Below are 22,776 nucleotides of genomic sequence, written 5' to 3' on the forward strand. Positions count from 1 at the left end.
TCAAACTACAACTATGGATACTATAGCCAAACTAAATAAAGCAAAAATTTCCTTGAAAGGAAACATTACTCGAATACAAACCTTTGTTGATAGTATATCTGAAGATATTCCTAATAATACCATACTTGAAGTGAAATTGAAAAAAGTCGAACAATTACAAAGTAAGCTTGATGAATTGAGAGTGCATTCTTTCGGTGTTGAAAAAATAACTGATCAACAATTAGAGGAATTCGAAAAAGAAATCGAACAATGCGAATCTCGTCTAGAAGATTTGGAGGTAAGCCTCAAACTTATAATTGATTCTAAAAAAGAAACTGTATCAACTGTAAACGATGTTAAACAAAGTAATCAAACTGAAAATATAACTAACACAAAAATTCCACCTATTATACTTCCAACATTCTCGGGAAGATATGAACACTTTAGTACCTTTAAAAATCAGTTTGATGACTTGATCACCTCTAATGATCAACTAACTCAGTCGCAAAAACTTTATTATTTAAACTCATGTCTCTCAAATGAAGTAAAAGAATTTGCTTCCACATTTGACACATTTTCTTCATTATATGAAGCACTCGATTCACGTTACGATAATAAAAGATTAATCGTTGATTTGCATGTAAATTCCATTCTAAATTTTAAAAATATAGAACGTGAAAATGCTACAGAAATTCGTGCAATGATAGATTGCATTCAAAAGAATTTACGAGCTTTAAAGGTGTTAAAATATGAACGAAACGATTTATTTGACATTTTTCTTCAAAACATAATGCTTTACAAATTGGATAAAGAAACTCGAAAGAATTTCGAATTAATACAAAAAACAAAAGAAGTTCCGTCATACGAACAATTCATTACATTTTTAGAACAACGTGAAGCTGTTCTCTTATCGGTAAATCGAAATTGTTATTCAGAAACGAAAACAATTAAGAAAACAACTAATTTCCCATTTAAAAACAAAACTGTTTTGATGAATGAAAATATAGAAAATAAAAACTGTGTAATTTGCTTGAAAGAATCACATCCTATATTTCGCTGTGATAAATTTTTGAAATTAACACCGCATAAAAGATTTGAACTTGTTAAATATCATAAACTATGTGAAGTTTGTTTGAAAAAAAAATCATAAAAAGTGGGAATGTAAATCGTCTTTTGTATGTAATTGTGGTCAACGCCATTCGAATACATTATGTTTCAGACGAGCTATCGCTGAGAACAGAAAACAGCTGGCGTCAGAAAATCAAATCGCTGACTCAGCATTCGAAGGATCAGAAATAAAAAATAAAAATAAAAGCTCTCTTCATAATGCGGTTTTAAGTAATACTTCTAATGAAAATAAAAATAATGTTTTATTATCTACAGGAAATATTCTCTTGCAAAAAAGGGATGGGTCATCATTTAAATTTAGAGTTATTTTCGATTCGGCATCAAATGTTAATATACTGAGTAAGAAAACTAGTGAAATTCTTGGGATTAAATTAGAAAGAATCCAAACATTCGTGGCTGGACTTAATTCGACTAAACAAAATCTGAAAGGAAAATTGCGTACTATCATTTCAAATAAAAGTGGTAGTTTTAAAGAACCAATTGAATTCTTAGTCGCAGATAAAATTACGGGTCTGACTCCAAGTGTCAGCTTAGATATATCGAAAACGAAAATACCCGAGTTTTTAGAATTAGCGGATCCTTCATTTTTTGAAGCGAAAGAAGTTCACGCTTTATTAAATGCTGATATTTTCTTTAGAATAATTAAGGATAACGTTTATAAAGTAAATGAAGATTTGTTGTTAAGAGAAACGGAATTCGGATGGATCGCGAGTGGTCGACTCGATGAGATAAAAATTAATAATGAAAATTCGTGTCTTCTTCTCAAAAACGATGATTCTGTAGACGATACCTTGAAACGCTTTTTTGAACTTGAATCTCTCGGCATAAAAGACGACTTCGAGAAGAAGATCAAGCCATGAACATTTTTGAACAAACTGTACAATATAAAGATGGTCGGTATATAGTTGAACTACCATTCCGTAAACACTGGAAAGAATTATCGAATAACGTTTGCGTTGCAAAACAACGTTTTCTTAACTTATGGAGAAGATTGCGGTTCGATAATGAACTATATTCGCAGTACCGAAATATCATTCGGGACTATTTAGATCAAGGAATAATTGAAGGAGTAGAGAGTTCTAAATCGGACTTTGATAGACCCTTTTTCTATTTGCCACATCAGGTCATTAAAAAGGAAGGTCGCGTTACAACTTCAACTCGAATAGTGTTCGACGCAGCATCTCACCAGGTAGACGAACTTTCATTGAATGACTGTTTATGGCCAGGTCCAAACCTTTACCCTAACCTTTTCGATATACTTATCAACTTTAGACTAAGCCGTGTGGCTATTTCATCAGATATTCGTCAGGCCTTTTTACAAATTTGCATTGCGGATAAGCACAAGGATACAGTACGATTTCTGTGGACAGACAGTGATCCTCGTTTAGACTCAAAACCAAAACTTCGAATTTATCGTTTCAAGAGATTACTCTTCGGACTTAACACTAGCCCTTTCCTACTAGCAGCCACCATCAAACATCATATTGAAAAATACAGAAAGGAATATCCCACGACTGTACATCATCTAGATTCTTACATGTACGTAGACGATTGGATAACAGGTCAAGATACCCGAGAAGATGCACTTATAATATCCCGAAGTGCAAAGAAAATCATGAAGGAAGCTGGAATGGAGATGAGAAAATGGATTAGCAACGACTCCGCCTTGATGAGTCAGTGGTCAGAAGAAGCCTTTGACACTTATCCAGTCGATATTCCTATAAACTTAGGAACTAATAATGCTAAGGTATTAGGCATGACATGGCAAACTGAAGATGATTGCTTGATATTAGACACAAAAGGTATTTTAAAATTCGTTTCAAACTGCCGAAATACCAAAAGATTTCTTCTGCAGACCATCGGAAAGATTTTTGATCCAATGGGATTGCTTACTCCCTTCACAATACGGATGAAATGCCTCATTCAAAAACTTTGGGAAAAGAAAATTTCGTGGGATGAGAATCTCCCTCCAAGCATTATGGAAAGTTGGAAAAATTGGTGTAAAGAGTTACCACTCCTGGGAGAACTTAGAATTCCAAGACTTGTGCTAGATTCTAACAGTAATAGTGACATCGTAGAAATGCATGTCTTCTGTGATTCCTCGAAACTTGCATACGGAGCTACCATTTATGTGAAACTTAAAATACAAGACAAAGTGTACGTAAATTTCGTTACTTCGAAAAGCAGAGTTGCACCACTAAAAGGAGTTACTTTGCCTCGACTTGAGCTTCTAGGAGCCTTAGTAGCTGCACGTCTGAGCTCCAAAGTGCTGAAAATCATCAATCAGAAAAGACAGTGCACAGTGTTCGATTGGACCGATTCAAAAGTAGTTTTGTTTTGGATTAGAGGATCTCAGAAAAAATGGAAACAATTCGTCGCAAATCGTGTTCGAGAAATCACTAAGCTGACTGATCCTAATACTTGGTTTCACTGCACCGGAAAAGAAAATCCCGCAGACTTGTTGACAAGGGGTCTCAGTGCAGAGTCGCTTCTACACAGCAAAAAGTGGTGGCATGGTCCTTCATTTTTGTTGTCCGATGAACTCGTGAGTGAATTTGACTGTCCAGTGCCAAATGAAGAAGAATATTTACCAGAACTAAAATCCAAAAACTCAGTAGAAACTACAGTCTTGACTTTAAATCATGACAAAACCTTTTTTGATAATCTGATTAATCGTAGCAATAGATTTTTAACTATAGTTCGAATTTGTAGTTATCTTTTCAGGTACATTCATAACTTGAGAAATCCAGAGAAAAGGATTCTTGGTCCTCTGAAGGTAGAAGAATTGTCCAATGCTGAAACCTATCTAATTCGCTGCTTGCAGGAGCAAGAGTTTCCAAAAGAATTAACTGCTCTAAAGTCAGGAGGTAGCGTTTCCAATAAAAGTAAGATCTTTAATCTATCACCTATTCTAGATGAAGAAGGGTTATTGAGAGTGGGTGGCAGACTAGAAAATTCTCAATTATCGTACTCGAGTAAACACCCCATTTTATTGCCATCTAAATGTAAGTTAACTGAAATAATCGTTAAATACTATCATGTTAAGTATTTTCATGTTGGTGCACAACATCTACTTTTTCAGGTTAGACAAAAATATTGGCCCATTCATGGTAGGAATTTGTGCAAAAAAATCGTGCACAGTTGCATAGTTTGCTTTAAAGCAAATCCTAAGGAGTATAATCAAAAGATGGGTAATTTGCCAAAAGAAAGAATAACACGTGATAAAGTTTTCAGTTCTACTGGAATAGATTTAGGCGAACCATTCCTTATTAAAAATAAATATCAGAGGAAAAGTCCTGAAATTAAAATCTACGTTTGTATATTCATCTGTTTAGTAACAAAGGCTATACACCTTGAGCCAATCAGTGACTTGACTTCGCAAGCACTCATAGCGACGCTTAAACGATTCATTGCCCGAAGGGGTAAATGTCGTAAAATCTTTTCAGACAACGGAACTAACATGGTAGGAGCTAATAAAGAACTTAATTGTTTGTTTAAGATGGTAAGGGATCGAGAGGAATCATTATTTGCATTTTTTGGCGAAGAAAAAATTGAATGGAGCTTTATTCCCCCCAGGAGCCCAAATTGGGGAGGACTTTGGGAAGCAAACATTAAATCATTTAAATTTCATTTTAAGCGTGTAGCAGGTAACTCTAAATTTAATTACGAAGAATTTTTAACACTCGTAACTCAAATAGAGGCAATATTGAACTCTCGACCTCTTACTCCTCTTAGTTCTGATATTGAAGATTTAGAAGTGCTGACACCGGCACATTTCTTAATAGGGAGGCCGATAACGGCCATAGTTGAACCATCCCTAACTGATATCGAGCCAAGTCGTTTAAACTCTTGGCAGAGAATTACCAAGTCAGTACAAACAATCTGGAAACGATGGAGCCTTTCTTACCTGAATAGCTTACAGCAAAGAAAAAAATGGGTAAAAAATCAGAAAAATTTAAAAATCGGGGATATGGTTTTAATAAAAGAAGAAAACCTTCTCCCATGCAAATGGGTCTTGGGTCGGGTAGTAAAACTGTATCCTGGACAAGATAATCAAATAAGGGTAGTTGAAGTAAAAACTTGTAAGGGAGTATATAAAAGGTCAGTTTCCAGATTGAGTGTACTGCCGATAGAAAATTAAATAGTTGTATATTCATCTAAATATTTGTATATAATTTTATGTAACACTTGTATTTTTAATAGAATTTCGTGTAAAAAATGTTAAATGTATCTAAAAGATTCTGATTGAGTATTAGTTATGTTAAAGTTATAATACTCAATAATGTTAAAGTTTTGTAAAATTATATGTTAAATGTATAAGTGCAAAAAAAATTGTCAAGTTCTTGCATGTGAACAGTGCAAGGCTGGGCGGTGTGTTGGCGCATGCGCGCCATTCCCTAGCGGAACGAGATAAAATCATCACTTCTCCTATGAGACTCGATAAACATGAGATGTGGATAAATATCTCTTAAACCCTTTCGAAATCCACAATATCTCCAGCTGTTGTTGTTGTTTATACTTAATGTTGTTGTTATTAATAAAAAACAAAAAGTGCAGCTGGTGGTCCGTCGTTATTTACTAAAATATCAAGCGTGTTGGTTTTAGGCCGACAAAGGGTGTGAAAATAAACTCAATCGAAACACTCCGAAAGTATACCCTAAAATATATGTAGAATAAACTTTGGAAACTATATATAAAAAAAACCTTTTCAAACAACTTCGAGTAGAATAAAACGCTAATGTGAACAAGGAAACGCTAACTTGTTGTCCTTGTAACTATTTAATTTCGATTCCAGGTGCTAGGGGACATTCCATTTTCACATTCGACTTCTGAAATTTCAATTGTCAACGGAATTTTTTTAAGTCCTTAAATTAAAATGGTAACGCTTGCAGCAACAAAAAAAATTGTACTGCATTGATTTTTTTTCAAAGTAGTGAATTATTATTTTTTTCAATCTAAGAACCTGTGCCTATAACTTATGTAAAAAATTTTTTAATATCGAGTAAAATAATTTAATATGTTGTGTAACTAAATGAATAATCCCAAGAAACTGAATCGAAAATATAAAAACTTCATTGATTTAAAAAATTAATAGATGATAATAAAAATAGACATGTTTTGAGCGTCCAATAATAAAAGTCCCAAGTTATGCAAGCATGACAAGTCTTGAGAATGGGCGATTACATTTGAACGCTCGAAACATGTCGACTTTAACTTCCCTCTTCGTATGTTTTGAAGCCAGTTGAGTTTTTATCATCAATTATACTGTTTTACAATTGGATCTTGATCATTATTTTTATTAGAATTTTACACTCGTTCAAGTAAACATATGCATTTTAATATTTTAACAGGATTCATGTGGTCTTTAAAAACGTATGAGCATCAATATTGTAAAAGTTATACTTAACTTAAAAATTAAAATTTTGACACCAGATATTTTGAGTTAATGAAATTAAATATTTTATCTTTTAAGTTTGTGTGCCCCCACTTCAGTATCTTAAGGATCTTACGATCTCTGTTTAGAAAGAAAGTATCAGATATATATAAGAAAACAAAAATAATCATAGTAGCAGTATTTGGTGGTAAATGTAACTTATCGTAATTGAAGAATATGCTGTGTGACATCTTATGGTGAATTTGCGAAAGCAAGTTTCAGAATGTATCGAAACATGAGGATGCTATTTGCTAATCACCTTTATCCAAAGAAAACCATGTAACCTAAATATCTAGCAGAATGAAGCGATTTTTTAAACAATGAATCATACAATATGCAACATGTTATTTCAACATCTTATTCTTAAACATTACATATTTCAATGTTTTTAAAATGCCACTAAACATTCAGCAATTCCTTGAGTTATAGAAAAAAGAAATATCGTAAATTATAGAAAACCTTGTGAATGCGCATTAGAATTACTATACAATCTACATTTTATTTTTCAAACACTTTTTTTTTCTTCAAACTTACTTGCCTAGAAGACTCGATTAAAACTGTAAAAATGATTATCCCTAAAATTTTGTATATAGCTATAAGGGGCCGTTCAAAAAGTACGTACTTCTCGAAGGGGGGGGAGGGGATTTGCTATTTTGTACGGTTTTGTACGATGGGGAGGGGGGGAGGTATTATACAATGTACGTACTTTATAAACATACACCAAATTTAAATATGACTGGAACCTACACGCTCCTTAATTAAATATTTAATTTTATTTAAAACATAATTATTTTAATTTTTATGAAAATGGGGGGTAGACTAATAAAATGTACGTACTCTAAGGGGGGGGGGAGTAAGACCTTATGTACGGTAATGTACGAAGGGGGGGGAGGGGTTTAAAATTTCTCCATTTTTGTGTACGTACTTTTTGAACGGCCCCTAATGAGTTATGTTAATTTGATTTTAGTATGAAATCCTTGAATAAATATAGCAAAAACAGCACAGTCTAAATAATATCAGATAAAAATTTCACTTATTTAAATTCTAAAAACTTAGAAAATCTTAAATAATTTATAAATCGATTCAAATTTTTTTTCAAAGGAGATTAAAAAGAATTTTTTTGTTGCTTTTTGGACAAAAATCAGCTCAAAAATTGTCTATTGCCCAGAAACTTCGTGATATTTTATATTTACAATTAATTAAACCTCTCCGAGATATCACAAAACATTATTTCAATTTTTTTACTGTCAGAGCTTGGTTGCCTAACAACCTATTAAAATTAAGCATTCCACTTTTGAATCAGTCGATGGGTTATCTTAAAATACTCATTTGTGCAGACGACTTTTTGGGCGGTTCTCTGGACTATCGCCAAATCTATAAGCCTTTATTGCGACCCAAGTTACGATCTAATTTTTTTTAAATTTTGTCTACTCCCCCCCCCCTTCGTTTAAGTGTCTAGATTCCAAATATGTAAAAAAAAAATATATGTATATTCAGCGAAAGTATGATTTTGTGTCTGATTTCGTAACCTAATTTATAGTCAGTACTAATTAATTAACATTTCTGAGGTCACCCCCCCCGGAACCATTAAGATTGACACTTAGTTCGAGAAAATCCGATTATTAGAGCGAATGTTACTAAGGGTGATTTTTTTTTTTTGCGGACTGTATCTCTGTCGCCACATAAATTCGGCGAAATACGAATCGAAAATGGCGTGTGTGGTACCGGACTGGCGATGAAATTTTTTTCTATTGTCCCTTTTTATGACTGCCCACCTACCTTCGATCTTATTGACCAGAAGCAAAGGTAACCTTATGAGCCCGTATCCAACGTAGAACTAACGAACCTCTGAAATTATATATACCGTTGAACATTTAAAAATAACGCCAAAATCCAAACCAATCAGAATCACGATTGGGTTTCAACATCGACCAGCTTGGCGATCAACCGCTATCACAACTTGTCGAGAATCAAGATGCACCCTCAATATAATCTACCGGATCAACAATGATTTGAGTTAGGCTCTGCCACACGTGCTTCGGATACGGAGATTAATCTCCGGCTAATGCCCTATAGTAACGTGTTAAATAATATTGCTTCTTCACTTTATATAAGTTTATAATATTGTTTGTATTGAAATTGTTTTATATAAGTTTATAATGTTGATAATAAGTTCCTCTGACATTTTACAATTCTATCATGCACTCTGTATGTGATGTTGGTGCAGACAAATTGTCAGCTAATCTCCAGGAAAACGACTTAAATTTTGTTCGCGAAGCAAACAAAAATGTAATTGAGTAGCAATTATCTGGGGTAGGCGAGAGGTAGAGAGAAGTGGGCGGAGCCCTCTATTATATATATATATATATATATATATATATATATATATATATATATATATATATATATATATATATATAAGTTCAAAATGAAGAATAAAACAACTTTCTTCCTGTTTTCTTGTATTTACTTATTTATTATTATTATTATTATTATTATATATATATATATTAATATAGCCCAATGAAATATATCGTATATCGAGAAAATAGTGTAAGAAGTAGCAAAAAAAAAAAAAAAGAGATCGATTTGTAAAGATAATTTAATTTAATTAAGAAAAAATATTAAAATTTATGTTTTCTATGTATTTGCAGCTTAAGCGTGTTTAATAAAATAATAAATTAAATGTTCACTTTTGGGGCTGGTTAAAACACAAACCGAAAAATGTATCGCCATTTTGTCCCGTTAATTGCAGTGCATTCTTAGTTTCTTTTACAGTTAGCAGTGATCGCCGCGTGTTTAGATTAATATTCATTTGAAAGGTTAATAGAGTTTGTTATTATTGAAACTTATTGAACATATAAATGTTTTTCCTCGTGATTGTATTTGTAAGGGAAAAAAGTTGTTGTTAATGGGAGGATAATGAACTTAGAGAAAAAAATATCGAATGCCGTTAATTTTCTACTTCTAATATTCTTGCGGAAATTTTGTAATTATGGAAGAGAAGATCACGTGTTTCATCATTTCAATCATTATTTTCTATCCATTACTATTTGATTTCAATGACACGGTGATAGTTCTCATTCCCAATATTTAGCGTCCCTCTCACTTACACAGGTAAGCATTGTTTATATTAGTATTCACTCTAAAATTACTTTTAAAAGAGATTTAAATGAATTTACTTCTTAGGTTTCTTCAAAACCAAATTTCTTTTTCCATAAATTTTTAAAAGCTTTATGTAAAGTGAAACGTAACGAAATGGACTGAATAAATTATATTCTGAGTTATTCCGTGCTTTTTTCCAATTGCTTATTAATAAAGAGAATTTCATTGAGATTTCGAATGTCGAGAATTAAAATTATATACGTAGTTTTAAGTGATGTTAATAGGTTTGTACTTTATGATTCAAAGGTTCATTATTTTATTAAATAATGAACCTTTGAATGAAAAGGTTCATTATTTTATTAAATAATGAACCTTTAAAGGATCATTATTTTATTAAATAATAAAACATAATGTATTCAGAAAAATATTTTTTACAAAAAATCTTTGAGAGAAACAAATTCAAAACTGCCCATCATTTTTGCCTAAAATAGTTCCAGTAATGTGGTAATAAGTGACGTAAATCACTTTCTCATTCTAACTGAGCTAGTGGAATCATTTTTGGAATGGCATCTATCTTTCTTTTTTTTTCAGGATCAAGAACCAAAATATATTTATTCGTTTTCAATTTAATTTTTGTATTTGATTATGCAACTCAAAACATCGTTTTATCTAACTGATGAACATAAGGTATATTCATAGAAAATTAAAATTTTGCATATATGAATGAAATTAAAATGCGATCCTAACATCAAAAGTAATTCAGATGTATTAATTAGAAATTTATATTTTTCATAAACTCTTGAACTAAATTTGTCGTGAATATGTCTGACAAAAATTATTTTCAAAAACCATCAAATGTTACCTTAATGTTTTGGAATTTTTAAGTCATATTTTAGTGTTTTTTTTTACTCAATGTTTACTGATTGAAACAAAATAAGTCATAAGAATGACTACTAGAACACACCTATACAAATCTTCGCTAGAATGACAAGAGCAGAATCGATTGTAATCGTATTTATTTTAATTCAACGTTGGTGTAACATCTCTCCGCATAGGATGTTGAATAACCCTAACAATTGTGGGCAGGAACACTTTATTTCGGGTTTACACATTAATTGATATTCGATGTAAAAAGGGTATAATTTAATCTAAATACTTATAATTGAATTGTAATCTTGCACCAAACTCTCGCGTTTTCACAGATTTTTTTTCCACCTCCGAATACACCAATGCTGGCGAGCTTTGAATATCACAATTTCAATAAATACCAAGAAAAATATAGATAGTAGTTTGTTTGCAATCGAGATAGCAAGAGTTTGTTACTGTTCTATACGCTGATCAACAAAAACAATGCATAAAATATGCATGTTTTTATTTGCACGATAAAGATAATTATATTTTAATTTTTAAATCTCTGAGAACTGTTTTAAATGATATTATAATGTATAATTTCTATCAGGTCCTGTTCTGTTAAACATAGTTAGACTCCGTTTTAATGTTCTCTTTCTGCTACGCGACTTTTACAAACTAATTTAATTTTAAGAATTAGTGTATTAATGTATTTTCTAAATAAATGATTCTTACTTTATATCGTATTACATACGAAACTTCAGCGTTGTATCTTATCTTACTGTAATTATAAATTTTATTTCGAGTATTACTGAATTACAAAAATGGTGACTGCTACTTTACACCAAGCAGTGTAAAAGCACATCGTTACAGTCAGAGCCAGATTATACCTGTCATAGGCCCTAGCACAGCCGTTTTTGGGCCCTCCCCGCCTTCCCCTACCCCTCCCCTCTTTTCAAAATATATGCTAAAATTTTCTTGCATATTTCTTTTTTACATTTTTATTAATATGGATGTTAATTTACAAATTTGTTTATCGAACTTTATCTGCAATTCGACAGCATAATACAGGATTTCGTTGAATCCAAAAATCGCAAAAAAGTAATATATCAGATCATAAGATTCTGCAAAATAATTTATTACCGAAAAATATTATATTTTTATTTGCATCTTCATAATTTTGTGCAAAATACACCTGTTGTTTTTAAAGCTAAATTAATTTTGTCAAAAATTTTTTTTTCTCCCAAGTTTTTCGTAGGCCCCTGAATTTCGTAGGCCTTAGGCATGTGCCTAGTGTGCCTATAGGTTAATCCGGCCCTGGTTACAGTGAATCCAAGAGGTATGTGAGGCGTGTCACTACACCTCTTTGGTGTAAAGTAATCACCACCGTTTTTGGTGCTGAGATAAACTAAATGTTTTTACTTATAAAGGAACATTTCATTATTAACGAATTTAGTTATTTTATTTTGATTTGAATATATATATATATATATATATATATATATATATATATATATATATATATATATATATATATATATATATATATATATATATATATATGTCAGGTATATATGCCGAGTTACTTCAAACTACACCATAATGCGATGATGTTGGTTATCATCAACTAATTCAATTAACCATATGATCAATAACAATAACAATAATATTTATTCCTCAATAACAATATGAGTCACATAGACTCTAACCACTTAGGTTCGAACCACACAGGTTTCAGGTTTTACCTAAACACAACCAGTTTCACTTAGAAACTACACATCAACTAACTCTCTTCATTTACATCGAGAAAGTTCCAATACATTCCTGTTCCTGCGAGTGACATCTGGTGGGATAACATAGAGGCTGTTGTCTCGCTTATTACACTCGGGCATCCTACGGGTTTCGTCCTCGAAACAGAATGACTAAAAAAAATCTGAAAAGAGAAAAAAAACAAAGCAGTATACAAAACAAACATAACAAATACATAGCAATTTTTTGAAGGAAAAAAAATCAAGGCTGCATCGTTCCATCAGTAAATATGCACTAATTTGTTCATGGCTTCATATAGTCTACAGCAGTGGTTGTTAAGTTAGGACCATCATGTTGCCCAACTTTTTCTACTTCGTATCGGTCATTGGATTTTATCTTAACAATCTTGTATGGACCATGAAACTTGGGACGCAACTTTAAACCAGTTCCAAATTGTGTTCTTTGAATCGCCACTAAGTCATCTTTTCTGTACTTGTGGGGTTGTTTACATTTTCTGTTGTGGGTTGATTTATTCTGCTGTTGGATTTCCATAATTCGTTGCTGTGCATCACTTCTAAGATCTTCTCGTTGTTTCATAAAGTAGTTTTCATATTCGTCTGTTAGAATTTCTTTAATCCGTAAATCTTCTTTATTTTTCATGGGTATTCCTAACATAAGTTGAAATGGCGTTTTGTTTGTACTGGTGGAAACTGTACTATTAATAAATCGCTGAACATCGTTTACGTGTTTATACCAGTCCATTGGATTATCGATGGATAACTTTGTGAGAATAGGGATAAGAGTTTCGTGCAATCTCTCTACTTGACCATTTCCACGAGGTACTCCGGCAGTAATAAGAATATGTTGAATATCTTCTTCTTGACAATAGTCCTCAAATGCTTTAGACACATATGCACCGCCACGGTCTGATATAATTCTGGAGGGATTACCAAAAGTTGTCTGTTGTAACCGCAATTTCTCTAAAGCTGCTTGAGCACTTACATTTTTTACGGGGTAAAGCCATACAAATTTCGAAAAACCATCAATCACAGAAAAAATGTGCTGATATTTCTTTTTTGTTGAAGGCAATGGACCTATAAAGTCAACGTGGTATGTACTTAAAGGTACATCTTCTTTAGGAATCGGGTGTAAAAAACCTTCCTTCTTGCCTCGCTTTCGGTTGCATAGAATGCAGTCAACACAGTTTGTTAGGACAGATTGTATTTTCGCTTTTAGACCAGGAATATAATAATTTTGTTTAATAGCTTCTTCAGTTTTAGAGAGTGCGTAATGACCCTTACTATGAACTTCTTTAATGATATCATTTTTCATCGCGTCTGGTATTACTAGAAGATTCCTGCCATTATCGTATCGATAAAGAATGTCATTTTTAATGAAGTGTATATTATCTTTTCCATTGGCAATTAATGTTTTAATAGTGTTTATTTGCTCATCCTCTTTTTGGGCAGCTGCTATTTTCATGGTTACCTCATCATGCTGAATTATAAGAGCGACATTTCTGCTTAAGGCATCAACATGCTTCATTTGTGTAGCAGGCCGATGTATCATATCAAAGTGAAACTCCTCAAGATACAACGCCCACCTCGCAATTTTAGGGATAATTTCTTTTTTACTCTTTGTGCTTCGCAAAGCAGCGCAATCGGTTATAATTTTAAACTTTACACCTAACAAATAGTTTCGAAATTTTTTAAGCGCTTCAACTATGGCAAGGGTTTCTAACTCATAGCTACTATATTTCTCTTGTTGTTGGGACGTTTTTTTACTAAAATAATGGATTGGATAAAATTTACCATTGTCTGCTTTTTGAAGGAGAACTGCTCCAAAACCAAAACTACTAGCATCTGTGTGGAGCTCTAATTCAGAATTTTGTCTATATAAATGAAGGACTGGGTCATTCGTTAAGGCTATCTTGAGCTTTTGAAAGGCTTCTTTTTGTTCATTATCGAATTTAAAATCAGTATTATTTCTGAGCAAATCACTGAGAGGTTTAGCTATTTTGCTATAATTTGGGATAAATTTACGGAAATATCCTGTTAATCCAAGGAAACTCATTAATTGTTTATGTGTTTTAGGTTCCGGGAAATTTTTAACTGCTAGAGTTTTAGAGGGTGAAGGGCGAATCGTGCCATTTTCAATTATGTAACCGAGACATTCTATGGAACGTTTTAAAAATTGACATTTCTTAAAATTTAATTCCAATCCGTTATCAGCAGCTGTTTTTAAAACACGTTGTAACTTTTCAAAACCTTCCTCATCATTTTTTGCTGGAATGAAAATGTCATCTAAATAAATAACTAAAGTTTTATCTCTTATAAGATCTCGAAACACATGCAAAATATATCTTTGAAAAACACTAGGGCTATTTGCTAAACCAAAAGGTACTTTTAAAAATTCGTATTGTCCGTTATGTGTAATAAATGAAGTGTATTTACGACTATTTTCATCAACTTCGCAATGATGAAAGGCTGCTTTTAAATCAATACAGGGTGTCCCAAAAGGTCGTTTACAAACTTAACATGATGGTCTGTCATATCATGATGAACAAGATTTACATAGGAACTTGTGTCCGAAAATTAAAACTGAGACCGCTAGAGGGCGATAAGTGCAGGTTTGGATGAAGAGAAAAAAAATGATATCGATAGCGGTGTTAATATGATTTTTATTATAAAATATCATTACATCACAGCAAATGCTCAAAATTCCTTCCACTCGCCACAATGCACGTTTCACAGCGTTGGCGCATGGATTCACGAACCCGTTCAAATTGGTCAGGAGTGTCACGGACACGTGCTGCCGCTTTCACGATCCTGGCGATAAGATCCATGTCCGATGTTACAGGTGTCTCGTACACTATGGACTTCATGTGTCCCCACAGGTAGAAATCCAGGGGAGTCAGGTCGGGGGATCGCGGCGGCCATGGGACTGGTCCGCCTCTACTGATCCAGCGATTAGGATAAATCCTATCGAGGTATTCTCGAACAGCGTAGCTAAAGTGGGCAGGCGCTCCATCATGCTGAAACCAGATGTTTCGGCGTGTAGCGGCTGGAACGTCACCCATCAGATCCGGCAAAACTCTTTCTAAAAAAATGCGATAGGTATTTCCGTCGAAGCGTTCAGGTAGAAAGTAAGGGCCAATCAACATGTCACCGATAATACCAGCCCAAACGTTTACGCTGAAACGTTGTTGATGTGCATGGGCACGTGTGCATCTTGGGTTTTCATGCGCCCATGTTGTGCAGGTTCCCGACACCATCCCGTGCAAAGCAGGATTCATCAGAAAACAAAATCCATGATGGAAAATCTGGCTGTGCGACCCGCTGTTGCAAATACCAGCATGAGAATGCAATGCGTTTGGGATAATCGTCAGCGCACAATGCCTGTACTTTTTGGAAGTGGTAAGGGTGTTGCATGTCATCGTGCAGTATGAGCATTATGGTGGAACGAGCTACACCAATACCTCCTAGAGGAATAAAGCCTCACAACGGGTTACTATAGGCGATGATGACGTAGTAGAGTTAGGCCCAGAGGAAAACCAGTCAGGGTAGCTATTTTTTCGAAAAAATCCGAATCTGATCAAACGAGCCATTGGCGATATTCTGAAGTATTGTAACCTGTGTACGCATTCAGCCAATTGGCGAATATTTTTGATTAGAATTTGTAAACAACCGACGGTGTTCTGATGTACGCGTTCTTCGTAAAATTTATATTTATTCTACAAATGTTATAAACAGCATTAATTTAATTCTTAGTGTTATGAATAATGGTATTTAAATGCTGTGTACCAAACTGTAGAGGAAATTACAAAGTTGATGGCACAAAAGTGTCTGTTTTCGGATTTCCCAAAGATGAAGAATTACGTAAGAAATGGCTTGCCGCCATACCAAGAGATTTTGAAGTTACAAAGAATTCTAAAGTGAGTAATATTTGTTTTTATTTTTAAAAATGTAATTATGATTCTTTATTATATTTTTACTTAGAGTAAATTATTTTAAATTGTGGATAAATTAATCGTAATAATTAAGTTGTTCTTATCAATCATATCGAAACTATTGTAATAAATTTTGTGTATAATGACAAAATAACTATATAGCTATTTTTATATATATATATATAGTTATTTTTATAGAGTTTTATTTTATAAAAATATTAATAATTTTAGTATTTTATTAAATTTTTGCTCAAACTTTAAAACATTTTTGTTTGACCGTAATATAATGTAACTGCTTAAAGCAAATTTTTTTTTATTTGATTTTGAAATTTAAATCTCTTAATTTTTCTACAAAAATCTATTAATTTTTCATGCATGAATATAGCATATAATATTTATTTTAAATGCACATATAAATAATGTATTCATTTTGTTATAGGTATGTGAGATGCATTTCAAGGAAAATGACATTAGGAAAGCTGTGGAATTTGTTTGTGAAAAAACTGGAAAGAAAACAGTTGTGCCCTATGAACAACCAAGGTTAACAAAGGAGGCTATTCCATCTATATTTCCTGGATGTCCAGAATATATGACCAAAAATGAGCCAATTCGAGAAGAGCCAGAGGCAAAGAGAAAAAGAATAGAAATGTGCCAGTTGGAAAGCGTCCTTGCTGAAAGTTTAGAACTTTATGAACAGCATAATGTAAAATTTAAAGTAGATACTCTAATTGAACTGATAGAAAAATCTAGTTTAGTGGATTTAAATGGTGTTTTTAATCCGGTAAGTATTGAAAATAGTTTTTCTTTTGTGAAAATCAAATTTGTTGATCAGGTTCCCACATATATTACTGTAATAGTTGATCAAAATCTATCTTTAAGTGTTTTTATTGATAATGTAAAGATTAAGAAACTTCATGATTTAACATTTCCTCTAATCATCAGTAATGTTCAGCAAATTTCAAATGTTTTATGTTATTTAAATAAGTCTAATGATCTAAAGTTTGATAATATTCCAAATCTTATTAACTCTATAACTGTCCAACTTACAGAATTAGAAAACTTAAGCTCAGATAATCAAAAATTAGGTATTAACTTTCTAAAAGAGCAGCTATCTTTACTTTTTACTCAAAAAAATCAAAACCGATACTCTACAGACTTTCTCATTTTTTCTTCATTGTTTTTATCTATATCTCCTCATGCATATAATTTTTTGAGAAGCAGTGGTTATGTTATTCTACCGCATCATTCAACTATAAAAAAATTGATTATGTCATATGATATTAGTCCTAAAAATGAATCCACTGAGGAAAACTTCTTATCTTACATTAAACAGAAATTTGATTATTTAACTGATGCAGATAAAACCGTTACTGTTATGATAGATGAAGTCCATTTAAAACCTTTTTTTGACTTTAAGGGTGGCGATATATTAGGAGCATCATATAATTCTATTGAGGCTGCTAACTCTGCCTATGTTTATATGGTGCAGAGTGTGGAATCAAGTTTCAAAGATGTTGTAGCAATAATGCCAGTAAAAACCGTGAATGCTGATGCACTCTATGAGTTTATTAAAAAGACATTAATTGGTCTTGAAACTATAGGTTTTCATACATTTTGTGTCATAAGTGACAATAATTCTATAAACCGCAAGGCAATGTCCAAATTTTCAACACCTCCTAAAGTTCAGGTTGAATATCCACACCCATTTGATAGCAGTAGAAAATTATTTTTTATTATTGATAGTGTTCATATAATTAAGTGTGTTAGGAACAATTGGCTAAATCAAAAAAATTATAATTCTTGTATGTTTTATCCAGAATTTCAGGTAGATGTTACTAATGATATTGACACTAATGATAATGTAAAAAATGTACCATTAAAAACTGCTTCATTTCAAGCTTTACGTAAGTTACACGAATTTGAAAGGTCTAATTTGGTTAAGTATGCACCCACATTGATTACAAAATCTCTTTTTCCTTCTAACATTGAAAGACAAAACGTAAAACTTGCTTTAAATATATTCAATAGACAGTTAATAGGAGCTATAAATTCACTTAAGGAAAAATGTAATATTTTAGATCTAATATCAACAGCAGAATATATAGAAATTTTTGTAAATTGGTGGGATATTATGAATGTTAGAACAGTAACTAAAGGATTTCATAAAAGGAATGAATATCAAAAGCCCTTGAGATTAAACGATTTTTCTTTTAGATATTTAAGCGCATTTCTTGAATGGTTATCATTATGGGGCAAAGCTATTTCTGATACTGGTAGATTAACCTCTGAAACTCACTTAGCCTTATCTTTAACAACACAAGGCATACAAAAAATTTGTCGCTATTGCACTGAAGAGTTAGGTTTAAAATTTATACTGGCAGGTAAATTTCAAACTGATAGTTTAGAAGCAAGATTCGGTAAATATAGACAATTAGCTGGCGGCCAGTATGATATATCAATAACTCAATTATATGAATCAGAAATGAAGCTGAGGCTTCAATCTACTTTGCCATTGATTTTAAAATCAAATGTTTTTGGCTATGTTAAAATAGATTTAAACAATATTGAGAACGAATCTGAATTTCTTAACAGTAATTTACTATGCAATAACAAATTTGAAATAAATGTAACAGAAGAGGATTTGCTACAATCTAATAGAATTATGCCTGTTATTGTTTACCTTGCTGGTTATGCCGTTCATTCAACATTAAAATTCCTTAAAAATTGCCCTTTTTGTAAGTTATTGTTAACAAGAGATGAAGAAATTCTTTATCATGAAAATAACATTTTGATTCACCATCAAGATCGTGGTGGACTAAAGTACCCTGTGGAGGAAGTTATAACTATTGGTTTGTACTCTTATGTAATTATTTCAAAACTATTAACTGAATTTGAAGAAAATTTTTTAAAAGTTCATAATCAGAGAATTATTTCTTTAAACATAATCAAAGCTGTATTGAATGATGAAGAGAAACACTTAAATTTTGATTATTGTGATAATGAACATTCTTCAGATGTTGTCATTCATTGTATTGTAAAGAAATTTGTAAACATCTTATTAAATAACTATTGTAAATTGAAAAATGATAGCATTTGTTATGCCTCCCATTCAAAAGCTAAAGAAAGAAAATTAAAAACACTTATGAAATCCACTAAAAATCTAAGTTGATAGGTAAAAATTATACTTTTTTAAATGTTACTCAAAGTTTAACATATTTCAGTAAAATTTGTGTTTACATTTTATTTATCATTTTTTGAATTTGCTACTTAATAAAATATTTGTTATGTAAGGTTGTGATGGGTAAAAATTATTCTTTTTTAAATGTTACTCTAAGTTTAACATATTTCGGTAAAATTTGTGTTTACATTTTATTAATCATTTTTTGAATTTGCTACTTAATAAAATATTTGTTATCTAAGGTTGTGATGGGTAAAAATTATACTTTTTTAAATGTTACTATAAGTTTAACATATTTCAGTAAAATTTGTGTTTACATTTTATTAATCATTTTTTGAATTTGCTACTTAATAAAATATTTGTCAAAGGTTGCTTACTTTATTTTAATTTATTAGTGTGATGGGTAAAAATTATACTTTTTTTAAATGTTACTCAAAGTTTAACATATTTCAGTAAAATTTGTGTTTACATTTTTATTTATGATTTTTGAATTTGCTACTTAATAAAATATTTGTTATCTAAGGTTGCTTTCTTTATTTTAATTTATCACTTCTAACAATCACACTTCCACAGGGAAAAAATACAAATTATAATCATGCTTTTGATATGTTTTTTTTTTCTCTATCTAAACCTTGTTTGAAGACTGCATTTGATTTTCTAAATTTTCCTAAGCTCATTTTATGTCATTGTTTAGATACAATTTCTAGTTCTAATAACATGCAAAACATAATCATTAAAATCCGAAATAATCATCTACTAAAAATTTAAGTATCGTATTATAAAAATTAGATCCCTTCTTAGTTTTATGTCAAAACTATAATAATAATAAATGTGCAAAATCCCTTGAAAAATATATTTCTTTGTTTTTAATCCATACATTTTAAAACAAAAAGCTAGATAAAATTTTCCAATTTATAAAATAAAACTGGTATTTAATGCTTAAAAATATATTTTTTTCATTCACACATCAGTTATTTTTGTTAGAGTTGCTTTATTTTTATTGTTAATCATTTCTGAAAACAAATAAATTAAGCATTTTTACACAATTTAAGAACATTTAATCTAGACAAAAAAAATATATAATAATTTGTTGCAAGTAAAAATTAGTAGAAGAGTAACGAAAAAGTGTCGAGAAACGGAAGGAAAAAAAACCCGTCATCGTCAGAAGTGATCAGCGAATCTGGGCCTAACTGTATGAGTCATCGTTTTACGTCCTGCGGCTTTCTCCCATCTAGGAGGTATTGGCTACACCCAAGACACGTTCGCTTTCTTGGAGACTTCTTTGCGGGTTGATGGCATCCTCCTGTAGCACGGTTTCCTCTACGACAGGTGTGCGTGTAGCACTTTCTCGACCGATGTAGCTACGTGCTACGAAAGCACCTCATTCACATAATCTGCGGTGCAATCGTCCAAACAAAACATGACTTGGCTGACGTCTGTTTGGGAAGCGCTCAAGGTACGTCCGTGCCGCGGCTCGTCCATTTCCATCAGAGGCGCCGTATACGTAATGCATGTCGGCCATTTCTGCGTTACTAAACTCATTCATCCTTCTCCTTCAACGTCCACGCCTGAAAGGATTGTTTTTCCCACTCTCCCGTTTTCGTGCAATTATCGCCCTCTAGCGGTCGCAGTTTTAATTTTCGGACACAAGTTCCTATGTAAATCTTGTTCATCATGATATGACAGACCAGCATGTTAAGTTTGTAAACGACCTTTTGGGACACCCTGTAGAAGAAATTACCTGCGCATCGCCTAATTGGTCTAATATGTCCTCCATAAGGGGTAAGGGAAATCGATCTCGAACAATTTTTATATTTAACTTCCTATAATCGATGCAAACTCGTGTGGAATTATCTTTCTTTTTACAAAGGACTATAGGAGCACAAAATTCTGAACAACTTTCACGAATAACGCCATCATTTAACCAGGTGTCTATTTGTTTTTCAACTATTTCCCGCTCTTTAAATGACAAACGACGAGCATGTTGGGAAATGGGAATTTCATCCTTTAAAATAATATTCATTTTAATATCCGAGGATTTAATCTGAGACGGTTTATAATTGTTAATCAAAATAAATAAATTCTCTCTGATATATTTATTACGTATGTGAGATAAATCTATTTCATTGAGGTTAATAGCATTAAATATCTGAGTTAAGAAAGAAAAAGTTTCATTAATGGGCGAAGCAGTGGCGTAGTGAGCTTAACTCGCGCCCGGGGCACAATACCTTTTTAGCGCCCCCCCTACTCGAAAACCATATAATATTATATGTAAAATATACTCGCAAATTAATAAATATGTATATAAACATCTAGAATTAGTTCAAAAGATACCTATTATTTATTTTATATATTTATAAAGAAATATTTTAAAAACACGCAGTTTTAAAACAATAAAAAAGTAAATATTTATTATCTCTAAAGAGATACATATTTTTAATAATAGTATGATTATAATACATTTATAAAACTAAATACTATGCATAAATTTTCCTTACTTTTGATGAGGCAAATTTATTAATAATATCATCAAAGGTGATCATTTCAAATTTTTCTCCTTCCACACTTAAAAATGCTAGGTCACTTAGGCGATCTTGTCCTATCGTTGGTCGTAGATACGTCAAAATTTATTTTAATTTGCTGAATGAACGTTCACAGCTAACAATTGATACTGAGATAGTCAGGAGTATTTGAAGTGCCACTCTCAGGTTTGGAAAAACATCTTCTCCATACTAGATTATAAAAGTGAGAAATTCTAATGGATTTTTGGGTTCAATTTCTTTTCTACTGCGGAGTAACATTTTGCAGTCACATATTTCGATAAAGAGTTCTATTTCATTGAAATCTGTATTATAAAATTCACTCAAATGTTTGCAATTTTTTTCAAGATCGTTATCAACATTATCCTCTTTTAATAAATTTCCAAAGTCTAGTAGAAATCCAAATTTGAAATTAAGATCACTTTATCGTGTACATATTTCTTGTTTTAGACGATCAAGAACGCTTTTCATAACGCGAGAAATTTCACTTTCTGCTGAAAGACCAACATCACGAGCCAATTCTTCGTTCATTTTGCGTCGTCTTCTTACACGTATTGTTGTATCATTATCCCATTTTTCACAAAGAGACTTCGCTTTTTCGATTGCCTCTTCACAGAGCTTGTCTCGAATTTCGGCTAGTTCAGTCGCTACTGATTCAAGATCATGGAACGCTTCTCTAAAATTCATTCTAGGATCTTGAAATCTGAGCTGCACACGATCAATCCTCCTTAAGATTTCATACCAGAAATGAACTGAAGCTATGAAACTAAAAGTTAGTATATTTTGCAACAGAATTGTAGTTTCACTGCTGGTGTCACTTGTAGTGGTAGTGTTCTCTGCTAATTTTTCTAATACTTCTTCTATA

General features: G+C 32.0%; 3 protein-coding genes across 3 annotated transcripts in view; all 3 read left to right on the top strand.

Annotated features, from left to right (window-relative positions):
- The first annotated feature begins 1,963 nt into the window (after nucleotides 1–1,963).
- On the top strand, nucleotides 1,964–5,579 carry LOC147803185 (uncharacterized). Its single transcript, XM_087152950.1, has 2 exons — nucleotides 1,964–4,974; nucleotides 5,465–5,579. Exons 1-2 carry the CDS (start codon nucleotides 1,964–1,966, stop codon nucleotides 5,577–5,579), a joined length of 3,126 nt encoding a protein of 1,041 aa, XP_087009076.1.
- Nucleotides 5,580–9,525: 3,946 nt separating this feature from the next.
- The window catches only part of LOC147803186 (very long chain fatty acid elongase 4-like), a 51,540-nt gene continuing 38,289 nt past the window's right edge, over nucleotides 9,526–22,776 (top strand). Inside the window, exon 1 of the mRNA XM_087153556.1 lies at nucleotides 9,526–9,658. The gene's annotated coding sequence lies outside the window, so the exon portion shown is untranslated. The remainder of the gene's footprint in view (nucleotides 9,659–22,776) is intronic.
- On the top strand, nucleotides 15,757–19,494 carry LOC147803187 (uncharacterized). The gene is made up of 2 exons (XM_087153548.1): nucleotides 15,757–16,178; nucleotides 16,633–19,494. Exons 1-2 carry the CDS (start codon nucleotides 16,026–16,028, stop codon nucleotides 19,360–19,362), a joined length of 2,883 nt encoding a protein of 960 aa, XP_087009674.1. The 5' UTR covers nucleotides 15,757–16,025; the 3' UTR covers nucleotides 19,363–19,494.

This window comes from Parasteatoda tepidariorum, chromosome 10 (assembly GCF_982258835.1).
Source record: "Parasteatoda tepidariorum strain Cologne lab strain chromosome 10, Ptep-v5.0, whole genome shotgun sequence".
Taxonomy (NCBI): Eukaryota; Metazoa; Arthropoda; class Arachnida; order Araneae; family Theridiidae; genus Parasteatoda; species Parasteatoda tepidariorum.

Coding starts and splice junctions, on each gene's coding strand:
- LOC147803187 (XM_087153548.1), top strand. CDS start 16,026: ATGGTATTTAAATGCTGTGTACCAAACTGTAGAGGAAATTACAAAGTT. Junction 16,179..16,632: donor AAGTTACAAAGAATTCTAAA/GTGAGTAATATT, acceptor ATTTTGTTATAG/GTATGTGAGATGCATTTCAA.
- LOC147803185 (XM_087152950.1), top strand. CDS start 1,964: ATGAACATTTTTGAACAAACTGTACAATATAAAGATGGTCGGTATATA. Junction 4,975..5,464: donor TCTTGGCAGAGAATTACCAA/GTCAGTACAAAC, acceptor GCATGTGAACAG/TGCAAGGCTGGGCGGTGTGT.